At 40.2% G+C, this 20,828-nt stretch overlaps 2 protein-coding genes and 1 pseudogene across 3 annotated transcripts in view; 2 read left to right on the top strand and 1 right to left on the bottom strand.

The window, feature by feature from the left end:
* AKNAD1 (AKNA domain containing 1) overlaps window positions 1-11,765 on the top strand; it is a 37,910-nt gene extending 26,145 nt beyond the window's left edge. For both annotated transcript variants that reach the window (XM_075999928.1, XM_012751650.3), the window contains exons 9-14: window positions 707-804; window positions 3,575-3,697; window positions 3,787-3,894; window positions 6,074-6,155; window positions 8,256-8,385; window positions 9,123-11,765. In XM_075999928.1, coding sequence (XP_075856043.1) covers window positions 707-804; window positions 3,575-3,697; window positions 3,787-3,894; window positions 6,074-6,155; window positions 8,256-8,385; window positions 9,123-9,254 — 673 coding nt within the window. In that variant the 3' untranslated portion in view covers window positions 9,255-11,765. The remainder of the gene's footprint in view (window positions 1-706; window positions 805-3,574; window positions 3,698-3,786; window positions 3,895-6,073; window positions 6,156-8,255; window positions 8,386-9,122) is intronic.
* Window positions 11,766-13,772: 2,007 nt separating this feature from the next.
* LOC105864024 (ras-related protein Rap-1b-like) lies at window positions 13,773-16,501 on the top strand (annotated as a pseudogene).
* STXBP3 (syntaxin binding protein 3) overlaps window positions 16,474-20,828 on the bottom strand; it is a 59,513-nt gene continuing 55,158 nt past the window's right edge. The window contains exons 18-19 of the mRNA XM_012751649.3: window positions 18,095-18,243; window positions 16,474-17,233 (exon numbers count right to left, since the gene is read on the bottom strand). Of these exons, the coding sequence (XP_012607103.1) occupies window positions 17,139-17,233; window positions 18,095-18,243 (244 nt within the window). The 3' untranslated portion in view covers window positions 16,474-17,138. The remainder of the gene's footprint in view (window positions 17,234-18,094; window positions 18,244-20,828) is intronic.

The following is a 20,828-nucleotide window of genomic DNA, read 5'->3' as shown; positions in this document are numbered from 1 at the left end:
TTATTAGAGTTCCTTTGGAGGAGTTAGAATTTCTGTGGAGGAGGGAGGACAAGGCTACAGGCAGGTCACAGGAAGGCTCCTGATCAATGTCGATTGCAGTTGCCGCTCTCCCACGCCCCCTGGTGGCCATAGACAACTAAAATGAACTGCATGTGCTCCTGGAGCCTTTAGTGCCACAAACGTATTTCATATGTGGGTGTGCCTTTACTTAAACAATCAGACAAAACTGGGCAGACACCGGACAAAACCCACTTTGCATACATTTTGGATACATTCAGATGGTATTTATAGAGCCAAAGCTATGTGACCCAGCATGATGTATAGCATAGCTTCTTCCCTTGATAAGGACTGATTTTGAGACAAAAATATGAGGAAAACTCCAAATTGTATAATTCCATACTTCAAATTTCTGTTTTGTGTATGTACATATGATGATTAGCTATCATCATCTGCACAACAAAACATTTATTTTCCATGTCTTGTGTACATATTGTTATCAGGCCAAACTGTCCAGGGTGCAGCTTCTTACAGGGAGGCTCTCAGCAAGGCAGGCAAGTGGGGGCCCCTGTGCCGAGGACAGCAGCTGCTCCTACATTGTTCCAGGCTCCGACACAACAAATTTAACATTTCAGTTTTACTGATACTTGCCCTATCTCAAGTAGAAGTGCACTAAAAGTTTATGGGATCTTAATGCACGTTTTTTTAGGAAGCAAAAAATGGAGAAAAAAGGCCACAGAAGGATCAACCTTGGAGGGTTTTCAATTGTCCTTGAAGAAAAGACACTCTGCTTGGATTCAACTCTCAGTAAGCTGAGGGGCCTGGGGCTGTGGGTGTTCAGTCCTCAGGGTCCCTCTCCATGAGGTCTGCTCATGGTGGGTACCCGCTTGCTACCTGACACTCCAAAAGCACTGCCCTAGATTAGAGTGTTGCATGTTGTATTATTTTGGGGGGGGGGCAAAATGTGAGGAATTAATAATTGAATAGATTTGAATAAGATGTGGTCAAGTAGGGTGAAGTGCCAACACCTGTTTCTAGCTGGAATCGCAGGACTCCATGGACTCAGCCACAAGGGTCCTACAGTCTGTCTGTCCCCATCCTTTCCACATGACCCATATCTGTACTGGTAAGGCTACCCACCACGTGGGAGTTGCTGCTGACTCGATCAAATGCATTTCATAGAAGCAAAGAAAGTTAGAGCTGGAGGAGCCCAGAGAGTAGCAGTGCATGGCATTCAATGATTTTTTAGTCTTTAGATCTTCTCTCCAAAGACAGTTTAAGCAGAGAAACTGCCCGGGGGTGGGGAGAGGTATGAGCAGGGGCCTGTCTGCTCAGGCAGCTCCTAGGCTTGAAGATCACCACCAAGCCTAATCTACCCAGCTCGTGCACGAGGGGCCTGGGGCCACAGCTCACATTCATCCTGTCTGCTGCCCCGAGCCGGCTCCAGCTCAGCATTCTGTTATGTCACATGCAGTTCTATGCCGGCCTCTCTCTAGATGAAACATTTCCAAATAATAATAATAGATTTCACTTCCACACTTAATTATACCAGATGCTGTAACAGAGTAGCGGTTTCCAAAGTGTGGTCAGAGAGCCCCTGGGTTCCCTGAAACCCTTTCAGGGGACCACAAGGTCCCCCCTTTACCAGCTATATATCTGTGCAAGGATAATATTGCCATGATTGATGGAGAGGCAGCTGTGGAATCCAGCTGACTTTTAGTAAGCCAGATAGTCAAGATATTTGCCAAAACATGAAACAATGCCATTCTTCTAATATTTTTTATTTTGGAAAATATGTTATTTTGTTAACATGAAATAGATTTATTATTGTTAAATGATAGAATGAATAAAATTTTAATGTCTCAGTTTAAAATTCTAAGAAAAGCCTCTGAGCTGCCCATTCAGTCTTGGGAAAATATGAAAGACTCTGCACAAGCAAAAATGTTTTGCAATTTATACATCAGTCCCTCTCTACTAACCCATCTGCAGCTGACTAAATGTTACATGGTAGCTCTTCTGTAATGTAGGGGGAGATTTTCACGTTAGTATAAAAGATGGTATATATTATGATATATGGCAGATAAAAACCACATAAAAGCTCTCAAGCAGGCGTACTCAAACTACTGCTCTAAAGGGTCCTCAATTTTAAATGTTGAAAAGGGTTGTGAACTATTAATATGGACAATGTGTATCATTTAACTATCACAACATCTCTGTAAGGTAGGAATTAATATCTTTATTTTATAGATAAGGAAACGGAGGCTCAGAGAAATTAAGTGACTTGCTAGGGCCAAAGAGCTATCTATTGTTGTGTAACAATGTATCCCAGAATTTAACGGCTCAAAACAACCAACATTTATTATCTCACAGTTTCTGTGGCTCAGGAAATTAGCAGCACCTTAGCTGGGTGGGTCAGGCTCAGGGTCTCTCGTGAGGTGCAGTCAAATGTCAGCCAAGGCTGCAGTCATCTGCAAGCTTCACTGGGGCTGGAGGATCTGCATCTAAGATGGCTCACTCATGTGATCAGTGTCAGATCTCAGTTCCCGGCCACGTGGGCCTTTCCAATAGGCTGCCTGAGTGTCATTATGACATAGCAGCCAGTTTCCCCCAGAGCAAGTGATCCAAGAGATAGAGGAATACCGAGATGGAAGCTTCAATGTCTTTTGTAGCCTGGTTTTAGAAGTTATAAGCCATCACTAACCACTTTACTTGTTAGAAGTGAGTCACTAACTCCAGCCCCCACGCAAGGAGAGAGGAATTAGGTTCCACCTTTTAAAGAGAGTGTTGAAGAATTTGTGGACATATTTTCAACTATCACAGCTAATAAGTGGCAGAGCCAGCCTTCAAACTCATTCCATTGGTGATTCGTACTTTGAAAGATAATGTTAGCAGTGAGTGTGATCATGAGTGCACCAAGGCAGGAAGCACTGGAAGAGGCTTTGTCCCCTGGCTGCATGTCTCCTGCAGCTGAGATGTTGCTTGGCCAGGTCTACCATGCTCACCTCTGGCCCCAGGCTCTTGTGCTCTGGCCTTATCTGGAGTGCGTCACTGCCCACAGCCTGCCGGACACGTTCTCGACCTGCACCTGTCATGCATGTGCTCTGCTACTAGCTTCTCTGAGGCTAAGAGAAGTCATGATGCAGGTTCCTATACAGGCATATGACTGTCACACAGAGGAAAACCATCTTTCCAGTTGCCTGGTTGACAAAACACAAGCTCTTGACTGCAGCAGGGTCTGAGAGAAAGAATGTGGATGTATCAGGGCAAATCTGGAAAAACGAATACAAAATGCAAGATTATCGGATAGTTCAGTGGGCCAATTCTCATAGATCATTCACTCTGCAGACCTTTACTAAGCACTTATATATGCTCAGCACACCTTGAGACTTTCATATCAGAACTGCTCGGACCCTAAGTGTTATCCCCAAGCTGGTAACTCCCCTTGGTAACACAGCCAGGGTGCTGAACATTTTGGTGGCTAAAACACACCCTGCACAGTCAGAGCACTACTCTCCACATCACATTTTATGACTATAACCAAGACTTACACTTCCCTTTGTGTTACGGGCTTTTTCAGGTTCTAATAAAGGACACGGCTTCTGTTCTGATCCTGGAACTGAACGGCAGGGTAGCAAATGTGAGGACTGCGGCACTAAGATTCCTAACTCCAGAAGAGTCTGCAGTCAAGAACCGCTTAAAGGTGAGACACACTTGAGGGCCTCAGGAAGGAGCGACGGGACAGCCAGTGTTCCCAGGCAATGAATTGTATTTTTAATCTTTTCTTTTTAGAATTTCATTACAGATACAACACTCCAGGACAGAATTACTTAAATCATAGCAAAAGAGGTGCCTTTCTCCAGCTCTGCTCTTTAGATGAAAGCAAAACTTCTTCACCTTGTAAGTGGACCTCCTGCAGGATCCCATTCATCAGCAACCCAGCCTCCCAGGCATGGGAACCCCTGTGAAAGTGGCCTCTGCTGATATCTGGGGAGCCCTGGCCTCTCCAGCCTGCTGCCCAGGTCTCCGGCACCACATGACACTTCCAAATCCAGCTCTACTCCTGCATGGCAAGAGGCTGAGCTGGGGCTGGGAATCTGAATGCCAGTGACCAAGGACTCTGAAAGTTATAAAGTGCTATACCAGTGCAAGTTGGTAACAGCTCCTAAATGTTTCCTGAAGAAATGACTGACTGCATAATCACCACTATTATTGTTACTATTCAGGAGTGGCTAATGCTTTATAAATATATCCCCACTAAAAGCCAGCGTGTAGAGAAATAGACTATTTTTTCACTCCTTAGACATGTGGCTAATTTCCACTGCACAATTTTGCTGCCTTTGAAAAAAAGTTAAAATCTCACAAACATTTATTTATAAAGATGAATGACAAGGCTGTTCCCTCTCAAGCAGTTTATAATCTGAAAGGAACTTATACCCAAATAAGGAAAGTTCAAGGCAAAATGTGTAAGTGCTAGAAGTTAGTCAAAGTATGCTAAGGGAACACAAAGGAAGGAAGGAAATACTCCCTGTTTTATCACTGAATGACAGCTATACCTGGTTCTCAACATCCTTTGCTTCACACCTCTCCCTCTCTTGGACAGGGCACCAGAACGTTTCTGATCTTTCACAATCACCAGTGCCCAAGACTGGAGACCTCAGCCGTGCCTCCCTTCTCACCCCCAGCTGCCAAACCCTCCAACTGGATGTATTCTCCCATAGTGACAGTCACTAAAACTGCAGAAGCCACAGGGTCGACTTTACTAATCTCCTTTGTCTTTGGTCTACACTGGCAGGTGTCCTCAAACTACAGCCCGCGGGCCACATGCGGGTGTTTTTGCCCGTTTGTTTTTTCACTTCAAAATAAGATATGTGCAGTGTGCATAGGAATTTGTTCATAGTTTTTTTAAAACTATAGTCTGGCCCTCCAACGGTCTGAGGGACAGTGAACTGGCCCCCTGTTTAAAAAGTTTGAGGACCCCTGGTCTACAGCTTTGAGACCTGCCATTCTAATATACGAATGAGGAATGCAACTAAGTCATCTGAAATGTGATCTTGAACTCCATTAGGAAACATATAGTGGCTAAAAGGGTAGCAGTTATAAGGAGGCAGCTTTTCCTCAATGTTTAAAAAAGACCCTGGTAGCAGTTGGGGCTGACAGAAAAATGGGGTGGGCTATTGCAGGAGGTCGTGAGCCCCGTCTGTAGACTAGGAGACAAAGGACTTTGTCCCGATGCTGCAGATGTGTACGTTGGGCCAGATAACCCTGTGATCCTTTCTGACTCTGTTTCCGATAAAACTCAAAATTACATCTGGAGACTACCAGAAAATTAAAACTGAGCTCATTAGTGTCTCTGTTCATATCGACCCAAGTCTGGGTGGTCAGCGTGACTAAATGTGGGCTTTCTGGCTTCTGCCCTGCCGTCCATATCTGAGGGACAATTGCTCCCACCATCCCTTGCCTGGTGGACCCTCCTGAGGGTGAGTGGGACCTTCACACCAGTGAAGGAACAGGAGACCTGGAGGGAGGAGGGGAAGAGGGATAGCAAAGAGGAGAAGGGAGATTGGTTGGCCACTGACTTGTCTCTTTTACTTTCCCTGGCAATCTTCTTGTCTTTCCCACATTTTTTTCTTTTCTGTTTAGTCTCTATATTCTGGAATTGTCTTAGTAACACGATTGTTCTGACTTAATCCTAAAGTTAGAAAGGATTTCAGGAATCCATCTGGTCCAATCTCTTGGAAGCTATTAATATTATCCCTCTATTTATCAGATAGAGCAGTTGAGCCCAGAGAAGTTCAACATCAAGCCCAGGGAACCTAAACTCCTGGTCTCTTATCTACTAATAAAACAACTTTTAAAAGTTGAATTTCTTTTTCTTAATTCAAAATACTTAATAGAAAGTATTAAATACTTAATACTTACTAGCAATAGAAAGAATGTTTTCTGTTACCTAGTTTTCTTATTTATTAACATTGTATGAAATATTTCAAGCAGAAAAGTTCAGGAAATGATGCTCACATATGCACCATCTGGGATCATTTTTGATGCTCTGAATTTAATCATAGCTAACATTTTTCAGCTCGCTCAAAACCAAAACGGATCTGTTCCCAACGAGTGAATTCAAAATCCTTTCAAGGTGAACATGAGCCCACAGCAGGAAAGTAAGTATTATTTTACTATTACTAATAACAACAAAAACATCTATCATTGGTTGGGTACATACAATGTATTTAATAGTTAATTACCTACCCAAGATTACCTAGGTCATAAGTAGTAGAGCCAGGATTCAAACCTAAGCCTATCTAATACTTCAGTCATTCATTTGTTCATTCAATAAATGTTTTGAGTGCCAAAAGTAGGTCATTGTGCTAGATGCTGCAGACACAGTGACACAAGCAAACACTCACTGTCCCTGGTCTCATAGGGCTTACAGTTTTTGGTAGAGGAACCAGTTTTTGTAAGTGCCAAGAAGAGGATGTACAGAGTGCTAGTCACTAATTTGGGGGTTCAGGGAAGCTGAGCTCCAAAGGATAAGTATGAATGAACTAGTGAGAGGACGTGGGGATAGGAAGGAAGAACATTCCAGTCTAAGAAAGCTTCCTGACGTGGGAAGGCCCTTGGCATGTTTGGGAATGGAGTGGCAGTGGAGCAAGATGAGGCTGGAGAAGGCGGGCGGGATGGGTAGGGCCAGGCTGGCTGGGCAGGGGCTTGTCAGCTCCAGGAAGGATTTCAGACTCTGAGGAACAATGGAAGCCAGTGAAGTTCTTTAGTGTTTTAAAAGATCGCTATAGCTACTGAAGCAGGGGGAGTGAATCAGAAGAGTCAAGGCTGGGCACAAAGGCCAAATAAGATGCTAGTGCAGTAATCCAGGTGAGATGATGTGGCTTGGCTAAGGGTGGTGGAGATGGAAAGGGAGGAGTCTGTGTACTCAAGAGCTCTGCCAAGAGGCAGAACCAGTAGCATAGCAGAGTGGCTAATGGTTCAGGCTCTACAATCAGACCTACTCAGTCTGAACCAACTACTCACTCCTGTGGTATAGTGTTTAGGAAGGTGGCCTTTGGAGACTTCTTGGGTTTTCATCTCTATTCTGTGTTCTTGGACAGGTTACTTGATTTCTCTGTGCCTCTGTTTCCCCATGTGTAAAGTGGGAATAACAGCGCCAAACTCACTGAAACACTCAGAAAGCGGTTACCTAGCTCGTGATCCGTACTTGGCAAGTGATGGCTGTTATTAATATTGGTGACGGTGGAGACTGACTGGATGTGGGGAGAGAGAAGACTCCGATGCCCATACTCTTCCCATTGCCCCACACTGCCACCCCCTGCCCAGAGTTCTCCATCAGCAAGGGCCCCAGATGCTGGACCACCTCTCAGCTGGAGGATAGGTCCGATCTATTAAACTAATCAGCAGAACCAACTACCATTAATGCAGTAGGGGAGAGGGAAGACGGGGGAGGCTCTGAGGTCACAAGCATTTAAAGTGAGACTTTCTGGAGATGACATTGCTCACAAGTGTTGCATGTACCAAAGAAGTAACAGAGGAAACCTTAGCTTTGGGAAGGTGTGAGAGTGGTTCCATGACAGACCTATGGATGGGCAGGTTCTTGTGGTGTCCCTTAGGGCCACCACTCGTGGTTGTGAAAAGCGTAACTCTAGGCAGTGCTCTTCACAGACTGTGGTTAACCCTCCCCCCACCCAGAGCCATGCAGTGCACAACCTGAGCAACACAGCAGCCCTGCACCCTTCATTCACCTGGTGCAGACTTAGGCTCCTCCCTCAGACAGAATCGGTAACTACAGTGTGAGAGTCAAGGGCAGCCCACTAACTTAAAGAGGTGCTGCTTTTATTTTTCTGCTTCTGCCTCCTGGGGGCATAAGCTCTCTGGTGCTAGAGTGAACTCAACCCAAGGTGCCTGCAACTGGCAGTTTTATGTATTTGTTTTATAAATATGTAGGGTAGAAGGATGGCCCTAAAAGAATGAAAACTGAATAAAACAATCTCTTTGGAGTCTTGCCTCTTTCTGTATCAAAGGAAAAGGAGACAATTCCAGGAGGAAAGACCCTCTTGGTCATGACAACCACCACCTTCTGAAGCTCGGCTGTGGTCAGCCACAGGAGACTAGGACAGCTATGAAAGGCATTGGGTGCACGACCCCACGCCCCCAAACATAGAACCATTACAAAACCACAGCACTGACCTCAACAGGACAGTGTGCTTGATGGTGGTGCTTTACACAAGTATCGATGTGCTCTTGCTTTCCAGGAAAAATCTTCAGGCTTTTGTCGCTTACAGCTCAGACTCTTCAATACCCTCATCCCACTTGAACTCCAGCATGATCTCTGGAAGGAAATCCTTATGTGACTTTGATAGCACTGAAGAAACAAAATCTGAGGTGAGGACTTGGAAAAAACACTCTAGAATCCTTTCAGCTTGTCAGTTTGTTCTTGATGACCAAAGAGCTGATAGCTTTTAAGTTATTACAGTATTGGGGCTTCTGCTAAAAACAATTTTGTTTCTGCTAAAAATAATTTTGTGCTCAGCACTAACCTAAAACCATGCAGTCTTAGCAGCCACATGATTTGTATTATTCCTAAATTGGTCCAAGGGAAATTTCCTGAAGAAAGTGTTTTGTGGGTGGTGCCTCAGCTATAGGATTCCCCTGGCCCAGGCTTGAAGGCGCTGGAGCCCGTCCCAGTGACACTGTGGTTAGGGTTGCCAGTCGTTTCCTACCTTCACATCAGTCGCTCTAATTGCCAGGCCACTTTTGAACCTTTCCACATGTCTGTGCTGTATCCCTGGGTGCCCTCTCAGTGGTTATGGCCCCAACCCCCCTTCAGTGGCCCCCTAAGAGCTTTTTTACTTTCTTTGCAGCAGGGAAACAGCCCAGGAGGTCACTGACCTCACCCTGTGATTCATGCTCATCAGTCACATGTTAATCTTTTTTCTATCCCTTTCCCTAACAAATATATTCCATCTCAGGCTGGTTTCCTAGGAAACCAACCCTCAAAAACAGAAATAGACTATGTGGAAAACAAATCTCACCCTGTAATGTTTAATAATGAAAGAACCCAATTAACAAAAATAGGAGTAAGTTTGTGTAATTCAAATGTGTGGGCTTTTCCTCTATAGGTTTTAAATGTGGCTTTGGATCATGCCCTAAAGACAGCAACCAATTTGAAGGAAACTACTGATCAAATGATTACAACTATTGCAGAAGATCTTGCCAAAGCACAGAAGTGGAGAAATCGACTGAAACACTAGTTCAACCCAAGGCAACCAAGGTTTTAAAGAAAAAAAAAAAAAAGAGAAAAGAAAACTGGATCTTTCCCAAAATGTATTTTACTTATTACATGCGTTAGGAAGATGACTTTCTAGAGAAAACACCAAAACCATAAGAAATGGGTAACACAAAGTACTTAAATCAAAAAAAAGCAAAAACAAAACAAAACAACAAAAAAACCCCTCTGATCCTTAAGTTGAAAAGCAACCAACACATATTTATTTTAAAATAAATCTATGTTCTTCCTAACTCATAATAAATCAAAACAATGAGATTCCCTTTAACCTATTAGTCTGAAAAAAATTAAAAATTTGAAAAAACCCTGTCAATGAGAATGGAGAAAAAACAGGTACTCTCATGCACTGCTGGTAGAAGTGCAATGTTTTTAGAAAGCTATTTAACAATATCTACCAAATTCCACAAATTCCAAAGCACTTATCTTTTGTGAGGCAATTCTGCTACTAGGAATTTATAGCTAAGTCACCGAATATGCCATGACATATGTACAAGGAGGGCCACTGACCACTGAATGGTAATAACTGCAAGGAGAACTAATCTAAATACCCTGTATGATGAATCATAAATGATAATTCTCTGCAGCCACTGAAAAGAATGAGGTGGATTATCTGAAAGACAGTCGGTGAAAAAAACAAGATGCCTAACAATAGTGTGATCTTATTTGTGTATGTTTTTTTTGAAGGGATATATATTTTCTGGAAAGATACATAAAAATCTTAACCTTTAAGAAATAAAACTGGAAATGTTGGGGGAGGAAGGAATTTTTATTTTTATTTTCTGTACTGTATGAAAGTCTTACAGTATGTTTTATTTATTTTTTGAGAGAATGTCACTCGATTGCCCCAAGTAGAGTGCAGTGGTGTTATCATAGCTCCCAGCAACCTCAAACTCCTGGGCTCGAGTGATTCTCCTGCCTCAGCCTCCTGAGTAGCTGGGACTACAGGTATACAACACCATGCCTGGCTAATTTTTGGTAGAGATGGGGTCTTGTTCTTGCTCAGGCTGGTCTTGAACTCCTGACCTCAAGTGATCCTCCTACCTTGGCCTCCCAGAAATGCTAGGATTACAGGCCTGAGCCACTGCACCCAGCTTGAATATGGTTTATTATAAATTCAAATTGTTTAAAGATCTCTTGAAGTCAGAATATGCAAAAATGATTATCCAGCCTTATATTTAGGCTAGAAAGAAAGAGAGAAAAAATATGCAAAAATGATAGGCCTAGATTAATAAAATTTTGGAAAAAAACCAATTCATTAAAACTGTGCACCAGGGATTAACTTGTAACATTTCACATAGAATTCCAGAGCAAGCTTTTGGTTTGCTTAAGATGGATTACCCCCTTAATGACAGAGCAGATTATCATAATAGCTCTTTCCCCCTTTCCTGAGGCCTTCTATCTCCATTGACTCTCAACATTCAACAAATGGTTTCCCAATCCCTAAAGTTTGGCTTAGTGGTGAGGAGGAAGTTGAATCTGTTCCCATTTTTAGATTTCTGTGCCAACTAAGGCAGCTACTATTTGTTTAGCTGGCTGGATAATGGGTTATTTTTAACAGTGGGGTTTGGAAACTGGTTAGGATACCTTGGAAGAGATAAAGCAGAAGCTAGCCTGCAGATATCTCTGACTTAATGGCTAAATTTACTTTAGGCTACGGCACGAAAAGGAACATAGCAAAGACCCATGGCAGTATTCTAAGAGAAAAAAGGAAGCTTAAACTGTGTATGTTCCATTACATAAAATTAGTGGGAGGCCATTTTTTTTTGACAGAACTCCTGCATTAAACCTCAACAGGCCAGAACAAATGAGAATGGAGTCACTCGTGCTAGGTGCCTTGTCATCAAACTGAACTTTAAAATGGGCCAGTTTTAAAAAAAACCTGGAAGATTCACAGTAACCAGTCAGAAGGGGCCCAGTCAACCTGAGCGGGCATAAGGATGTCCCCTCTGCTTTAAGCCATACAAGTATACTAACTTTGAAACAACCAATTCACTTTTTGTTCCTTGCTTCTGCTTTCTTCTACCTTTTTCTGCCCATAAATCCCACCCCTATGCACAGCTTGGAAAGTGAATTTCTATTTCATAGTTGGGATGCTGCCTGGTTCATGACTTGATAATAAAAGCCAATTAGATCATTAAATTCAATTTGTTGAAATTTTTTGGACAGTTTTAAGAAGATTCCAGATTTGTCACATATCTAAATTTAATCACAACTAATAATCACAACAGATAACCTGTTATGTATGCCAAGAATCACTATCCCATCCCCACATTTAAAATTAACATACTTTTCTGGCTTGAAGTACTTTTTTTTGAGACAGAGTTTCACTGTGTGGTCTAGGCTAGAGTGCCATGGCATCAGCTCACAGCAACCTCAGACTCCTGGGCTCAAGTGATTCTCCCGCCTTAGCCTCCCCCAAGTAGCTGGGACTACAGGTGCACAGCACAACGCCTGGCTAATTTTTTCTATTTTTAATAGAGATGAGATCTCAAACTCCTGACCTCAGGTGATCCTCCTGCCTCAGCCTCCGAGAGTGCTAGGATTACAGGCTTGAGCCACTGAACCCAGCCTTGAAGTATTCTTATAAGATTTTTTGGGCTATCTTTCTTTGAGAATCTTATGAAAGCTATGGAGTCTCCCTCTACCCATGGAAAACGGATATACACTTATACACAATTTTGCAAAATTTTAAAAAGTTCATGGACACTCTGAAACAAACCCATGGAACTCCAGTTAGAAACAACTACCATTAATGAATTATTCCTAATCCCTCAAATTAACTTTTATAGAACCTTATAATAAGTTTTTGATTTAAAAATATGGCCCATATCTGCTTTATTAAATCATATTCTAAATGTAATTCTACATTTCCTTGATAATTAAGGATCATTACGAACAATCACTGCAACATGACTAATCCAAAAAACAAAGACACAGGCAATGCCCTTAAAGAGTTCTAGAAAAGTGCTAGGTTTGGATTTACAAGGATAATTTTACTTACTGATTCTGTAGCCTTGGCCATCTCCTCCCTCCTGCAGTTCTGGTGTGTCAATTCTGACGGACTTTTTTCTAATTCTGTTCTAGTAATAAACCAGAAAAACAAGCTTGTTAAGTAACTGTACCCTAATGCTGGTAGTCAGTGGGCTCAGCATTGCCCAAGAGCAGTGGTGCTGTAAAGCGACAGGTGGCAGAGTCTCCACAGCACAGAGGCCTCTAGGTACTTACTCTTATGTGGCACTGCTCAGGCTGCTTGAAGCTGCCAGCAGGATGCAGCAGGACTGTTCTTAGCTTTTATCTCTGTAAGAGAAAGTTCTAGCCATCCACTTTAGTTAACTCTTAGGTTACTCAAAAGGAAACTCATCTTTTTATCCTTTCTATTGTAACCTGCTGTTAATGACTTACATAAAATAGACCTAACTCACACTAAATATGAACATATTTATATTTAATACATAAAACATTGTTTTGGTAGTAAAATTTTACTGCAGGAGAAAGCTTTTTCTTGCTCCTTTGATTTTAGAAGAGATCTGTTTTTATCCTGATAGGACTCACAAGAGTATCAAATGCCCAGGGCAGAAATGAGATATGGAAGTATCACATCTTACACAATATAAACTGCCAGGATTGGGCCCTTTGGGGCTCAAATCCAAGAATTTTGTATGCTTGTGAACTGCTGCATTGACTCTAAGGCAGCAGAGGCAAGGGCCTACGAACAGGATCAATAAAGTTATTTTTTTTTCTTTTCTGCTAACATGGTTGAACAATGTGAATTCATTATACTTTTATAAGTACATTTTAAGTGCATTTCAGCAGAAAGCAAAACTGTGCTTCAGAGATAGTGAATTGGTTTCAATTAGTTGCAAAAACAAAAGTCTTTTTCAGGGTCTTATTAGAATCTGTAATTGCTAATTCTATGGGGGAAAATCAACTTATACTAGGAATTTAAATGAGATGATCTCTTATGTCTTCAAATTCATTACGATATTTAATAAACACAGGGTCTCTCCAATTCTAAGCTTAAAATATACGTGAAATATAGGATTCAAAGGATAGGATATCAGCATGAAACAGTACCTGGTACACAGAAAGCACTAAGTAAGCATTTGCATATTACTATTTTATTATCACTACTTAGTAAAGGCCAGGTGTGGTGGCTTACGCCTGTAATCCTAGCACTCTGGGAAGCTGAGACAGGAGGATCCTTTGAGCTCAGGAGTTCGAGACCAGCCTGAGCAAGAGCAAGACCCTGTCTCTACTAAAAAAAAATAGAAAGAAATTATCTGGACAACTGAAAATATATATAGAAAAAATTAGCCGGGCATGGTGGTGCATGCCTGTAGTCCCAGCTACTTGGGAGGCTGAGGCAGAAGGATCGCTTGAACCCAGGAATTTGAAGTTGCTGTGAGCTAGGCTGATATCACAGCATTCTAGCCTGGGCAACAGAGTGAGACTCTGTCTCAAAAAAAAACAAAAAAACAAAAACGGAAACTTTAGTATAAATAGCAAGCTATGAAATTAATACGTCAAAATAAACACATTTTCTCTCTATAAAAACATGTTTGAAAAGATATAATCCACAATGGAACCACAAAAAATATTTTGATAATATGCAGTATCTATATGAAGATTATAAAGATGTATATATTAATAGAAAAACCTCGCCCACAGTCAGGAGTGGAAACCAGCTGGAGCTGTGGTGATGGCAGTGGCAGGACTGCCATGGTGCCAAGAGTCTAGTGACCCAGCGAGAGCATGGGGGAATGCTGGCTGCAGAGACCCAGTGACAGTGTGAGAGTTACTAGGTTTCGAGAAGTCTGCATTATGCGTGAGTATAAGCTAGTTGTTCTTGGCTTAGGAGGCAAAGTCTGCTCTGTACAGCTACAGTTTGTTCAAGGAACTTTTGTTGAAAACTATGATCCTACCACAGAAGATTCTTACAGAAAGCAAACTGAAGAAGATGCACCACAATATATGCTTGAAATCTTGGATACTAATTTACAGCAATGAGGATTTGTACATGAAAAATGAATAAGGCTTTGCATTACTTTATTCTATCACAGCACTGACCGCATTTCATGACTTGTAGAATATGAGACAACAGATTCTTCAAGTTAAAGACACTGATGATGTTCCAGTGCTTCTGGTCAGTAATAAATGTGACTTGGAAGATGAAAGAGTTGTAGGAAAGGAATAAGGTCAAAATCTTGCAAAACAATGGAATAATTTTGCATTCTTAGAATCTTCTGCAAAATCAAAAATAAATGATAGGGATCTTTTATGATCTAGTGTGGCAAATTAACAGAAAAACTCCAGTGCCTAGGAAGGCTTGCAGAAAGTCATGTCAGCTGCTTTAATGTACCATTAATAAATGCATTGTACCTCTGGGCCAGTCTGAAGAACTGTTGCCCAATTCCACAGTGCCAGCATTCTAACTTTGTTAAATCTACCAACATCTTAAATGGACTTTCTTATGGTGGTACCCTTTATGAAGGAGAAGAAATCTACTGTATCAGTTTATATATTCTAATCACTTTCTAGTATCACAAGAGAGATTTTTACTTATCTAATAGTCCTAGAGTGTACAGCTGGTAAAACCAGAGGCTACATCCAATATTACTGCTAAGAGACATTCTTTATCTACCAATGTTGTACATGTATGAAAATGGTGTACTGTATACTTTAACATGCCCCATATTTTGTATTGGAGGGTACAATAATGCAAATCCTAAAAGCACCACTATTTTAAAATAAAAGAAATTCCAAAGAGCTCCTAAAAAGATTTAGATAAAAGACATTGTATATTCCCAAATGTCAAGTTTCAATATGATAAAGATGTCAATTTTTCCTAAATTAACCTATAAACTTGATGCAAACCCTATGAAAATACCAAAATAACTTTGGGGAATACAACAAAATGATACTAAAGTTCATCTAGAAAAATCTGATAGCCAGAAAATTTCTGAAAAATAATAGTAACTTAGGTAGGTAGAGTAGGGATTGCTTCCATTACATATTAAAACATACCATGAATGATGAATCGAAATAGAAAAGGAAAAATAAATATAAACTATAGGTCAATAAAAGAGAATCTAGAAATAGACCAAAATACAAATGGAAATTTAGTCTGTGATAAAGGTAGTATTGCAGATTAGTTGGGGAAAGAGAGATTACCCAATAAAACCTGGCACATCTGGCTATTTAGAAAGAAGTAAAGCTGGATCACTGTTAAATACTGTATCAGACAGGGTTCTGTACAGGAAACAAACTCCTCTAGATTATTTCAAGAAAGGGATTTAATACAAAGAATTAGGTCCTTATAAAATCCACTGAAAATGCAGAATCTGGAGACTCATACCCATGAAGCAGGTGATAGGACACTAAAACGTGGGAGCTGGTGGCTACAAAGAACTCCTGTCTGCAGCAGCTTGTCTGTCCACTGGCACATAATTCGCAGAATCTAAACACAGATCCCACTTACCTTAGAGTCTGCAAAACTTCTTGTTTAGCTTTTTATCCCCTCTAGTATGGGGTGGGGAGCATGGGATATTAACACCAAGTGCTAACAGACAATATCTAGCATATATTCTTAACACGAAAATTATTTCCAGATGGATGAAAGTGTTATCTGTAAAAAATAAAATGAATCTATTAAAATGTTCTAGAAGAATCCATGGGTGAATTTATAATCTTGGAGTGCAAAAAGTATTTCTAAGTAAAGCATGAAATTCAGAAGCCAAAAAGGAAAAGTGATGGATTTATCTATAATGACAATTAAAAATGATGCTATCTTCAATATTTTAAATCTTTTGACCAGCTGTGTCACTGCTAGGAATTTACATCATGGAAATATTTGTGTAAGTTTGCAAAGGTATGTACCCAAACAATGCAGCAATATTTGTAAGAGCAAAAGTCTGAACACATGGATATGTACTATCATGGTCTATCATATGACAGAACACTAGGCCAAGTAAAAGGAGAGATTTGAAATAAAGATGTTCCCTTTGTATAACACAAACACAGACAAATGTTATCTAACTTTATACATATTACATTATTTTTGAAAAAGTCATTAGGGATTATCTCAGGAAAATGATGATACTTTCTTTTCCGTGTTTGTAACTCTCATTTAGAACTTTTAAACTTCCCAACTCCCCCTTCATCCCAGAAAAAACAAACTAGGTCAATTTTTCTAACTATATATTTATTTTTTCTTAAAATGTTGATGATTTTTGGTTTTCTAATTTAAACATTCATGATTTCAAAATTACATAAAATTGTGTTCTTTAGATGTATCTAGTGAGATAATATACACTGTGCAATCACTCTATTTATATTAATGACAATTATTTTATATACGTAAAAGAAATTGTAAATTTCAGTTGAAAGAAAACTGTACTTATAGGAAATAATTCTATCATACAATACACATTTACAGTTTTTACTTTTACAATCTCTTCATTTAAAATCATTCTTTCCCAAAAAACTATACCTTGGCATGAGACATTTAGATACAAGTATCCAATGAGCAATTAGTATGTACATAGGTAGATGTGAAAAACTACCTACAATTCTAATATATTCTGCTCCAAAGGTGAAAAAATTTCCTTTCAGAAAGCATTTTAACATTTCTTCTCATCATCTACAAAGCGACAATATTTAAATTATCAAAAATGGCAAATCCAATAACACATAATCAAATAGTCCCTTAAGAAATGTATTTGAAAAGCCATTATTCCCTAAAATATTTACATTGTTTAAATTACATGAAAGCAACATTTTCTTATTCTATTTTATTTAGTTTGACATATTAATAAGGATCTCTAAGCTCTCTCCCCTCAAAAGGATGGCTTTATTCATCCTTAAAAAAGGAGACTTTATCCTTCGGTTTGTTCAGCATCTTTATATCATCCAACAGCTTTTTGGGTGTTAAAATATGCGTAGAACCTGGTAGGAGAAAAGATAACTTTTCAAAGGCCAGCAGTCAAATCAGTTTTCCTCAGCTTAACATATTGTGTTGTCCTTCAAATATGCAAAGTGCAGGAGTTTGGGGCAGTTTAACAATTTCTACACTACATCTTCCTGAAATCTGCCTATGCAAAGTGTAGGAGTTTGGGGCAGTTTAACAATTTCTACACAACATCTTCCTGAAATCTGCCTATTCTATAATAGTCAATCCTTCCTCATAGTTGAGCATACTCAGTAACTTCAAAAACACTGCCTATTCCTAATACTTTGTCTACGTTGTACTGGGAGACTGAGGAGCAAAACTGGGGATTACCCTAATCCTAATAACTGCAACAGCTGTCATCCACTAACAGAAAACCACTGAACAGTGTCTTAAATCGAGGCCGGACATACAGATCCAGCACCTCGACGACTCAGGAGAGTTTACCTATCAGTGACTTTGATTGAAATTCTTAAAACTCAACTCCACATAGGCCCTGCCATTGTCAGGTCTACATCCACAAAAAATTCTAAACATTTTTCAAGTAGACTGTATTTATGCATCAAAAACTAATAATGAAAGCAAACAAAATCATAGAACATAATATTTTAAAGGAACAAGCTCATTTCCCCAAAGTCAGAATATTTAAAAATAAAATTATTAAAAAGCCAACCAGGAAAAAATTCTAACATGTCAGATAAAACATTTTCTATGTTTTCTATTTTCATTTCTAAAAATTTTTTTTTTTGCATTCAACAATTTAGTCTTAAATGTAGTAACATAAAATCAAGTTTTATGTGTACATTTTTGTATTTAGAGTTTGCTTTAAAAAATAGAAAAGAGGAAAACAGAAGTCTTACCAATAATAACTTCACAGGACTTGTGTGCCTGAGAAACTTCATAAGCACAACGCATTTCAGAGTATGTAATTCCTCCAATTACAAAAACAATCAGCTTTGACCCATTTTTTCGGTCTTCTAAGTAATTAGCTCTGGGTTTCTGGCGAGCACTAAAAAGTGAAAAAAAGCAAACATGTTAAAAACATTTACAAAGCCAAAATGCTTGGAGACTTTTTAAAAAGCCTAACCTAACTCAACCAAACTCAAATTTAGTATCAATTACATTGCTTTTAAGGAAATGACTTAACTATGGTGTGAACAGAACACCAAGAGTTAGGCAGACAGCCCTTTCAAGTTTCAATTTTGACAAAACATTAGTTTAGCATTTTTACCTATGAAGTAGAGTTCATATCCTCCCTTATTTCATATGAAGAAATAATATATCTGAAAAGTCTGCAGCTTCTTGAAATTAAAAAAAAAAATAACTGAAATGGCACTCAACCAATAAGATTCTGAAGACACGAAAGGGAAGGGGGCAGGTACTGATGTGGAGGTGATGTGGTACTGCGTTGCCTTGCTGGAATTGAGGAATGCATGACAGTAGGAGGCTGGGTGTTAAAAGCTAGGTCTGGGTTCCAATCTTTATTCTGCTTCTTTTTGATTCAGCATGACTTTCAACAAGTTACTTCTCTCTAAACCTCAAAGGCTGTTACAAGGATTAAACAAAATAATGTACAGAACACTCTAAGTATGGAATGTGGTATCGAGTAAGCACTCAATAAATAGTAGTCATTACTTTCCCCATTTCCTCCCCCAGATTGCTCTGGATCTGCAGCCCAATACAACAGTCACTAGCCACATGAGGCTATTTAAATTTAAAGTAGTTAAAATAAAATTCAAAATTCAGTTCCTCATTAACACTACCCACATACTGGACAGTGCTGATACAGAATGTTTCTATCACTGCAGAAAGTTCCACTGGATAGCACTGCTCTAGAGCTGCAGTCCCCAACCCTGGGCCACAGGACCAGTACTGGTCTGCGGTTTGTTAGGGACTGGGCGGCAGAGCTCTGCCACACCTCTGCCCTTCACTCGAATCCATGGAAAATTATTTTATGTTTTTTTCTTTCTTTTTTTTTTTTGACACGGACTCTCACTTTGTCACCTGGGCTAGAATGCCGTGGCGCCAGCCTAGCTCACAGCAACCTCAGACTTCTGGGGCTCAAGTGATTCTCCTGCTTCAGCCTCCTGAGTAGCTGGGATTACAGGTGTGCGCCACCACACCCAGCTAATTTTTCCATTTTTAGTAGAGACAGGGTCTCACTCTTGCTCAGGCTGGTCTCAAACTCCTCCTGACCTCAAGCAATCCTCCCACTCAGCTTCCCAGAGTGCTAGGATTACAGAGGCATGAGCCACCGTGCCCCATCCTGAAAAATTGTCTTCTATGATACCGGTCCCTGGTGCCAAAAAGGTTGGGGACTGCTGCTATAGAACATAAGAATTACTTTTTATTCACATCCTCAACTAGTAAAAATTTTAAACTTTACTTTTATTTGAAAAGTAAATATTTCAAAATAAACACTATGTACATTTATAAATAAATATATATTAATTTATAAAACTGTATGTGTACTAGTATATGTCAATAAAGGTTAATTTATCCTTTTTTAGGTAAAAATAAGTACCCAATAGATCATTTTATTATCCACTTTGAAAGCCACTGTTTCTAGATGACCTAGAAGGCCTTACAATATAGGATCCCATAGCAAACTTTTGTTGTTTTGTTTTTTAGAGATGAGGTCTTGCTATGTTGTCCAAGCTGCAATGCAGTGGCTATTTACCAGTATGATCATTGTACACCTACAGTGTTGAATTCTGGGGCTCAAGCAATCTTCCTGCATCAGCCTCCTAAGTAGCTGGGACTCCAGGTGCATGCTACTGCAGCCAGCCCATAGCAAACTTTTAATAGTTTCTTTTTTGTTTGTTTCTGAGACAGAGTCTCATTCTGCTGCCTGGGTTGGAGTGCCATGGCATCAGCCTAGCTCACAACAACCTCAACCTCCTGGGCTCAAAACATCCTCCTTTTGAGGATGGACATGGTGGCTCATGCCTGTAATCCTAGCACTCTGGGAGGCTGAGGCGGGTGTATCACTCAAGGTCAGGAGTTCGAAACCAGCCTGAGCAAGAACGAGATCCCATCTCTACTATAAATAGAAAACAAATTAATTGGCCAACTAAAATATATAGAAAAAATCAGCCGGGCATGGTGGTGCATGCCTGTAGTCCCAGCTACTCGGGAGGCTGAGGCAGCAGGATTGCTTGAGCCCAGGACTTTGAGGTTGCTGTGAGCTAAGCTGACGTAATGGCACCCTAGCCTGGGCAACACAGTGAGACTCTGACTCAAAAAAAAAAAAAAAAAAAAAAAAGACGATTATGTGATCCTAACAATTTTTAAACTTCTGAATAGAAATTTCAGGACAATGGAATCATATTTAATTTGTTTCACATAGATGTTTAAAACTCAGAGATACAAAAATAATGATCACATCCCTAGATCCTGAACACTTCCTCTAAATAGCACCTAAAAGTACTGGTTAAAATAAGGGCAACCAGGAGGAGCCAGCAGTAAAAAGGAAGCTAAACACTACAGCGGTAAACTGAGTTAAGGCTTGGCTTGCCTCGTAGGGTATTTTCCCGATCTTAGTAAACAGGGGGGGGGCCAAACCTTGGGTACTGTGCAAGGGACAGACTGGGA

This window comes from Microcebus murinus, chromosome 2 (assembly GCF_040939455.1).
Source record: "Microcebus murinus isolate Inina chromosome 2, M.murinus_Inina_mat1.0, whole genome shotgun sequence".
NCBI lineage: Eukaryota > Metazoa > Chordata > Mammalia > Primates > Cheirogaleidae > Microcebus > Microcebus murinus.
The sequence above is the reverse complement of the archived record's forward strand: the minus strand, read 5'-3'. Positions and strand labels throughout refer to the sequence as shown.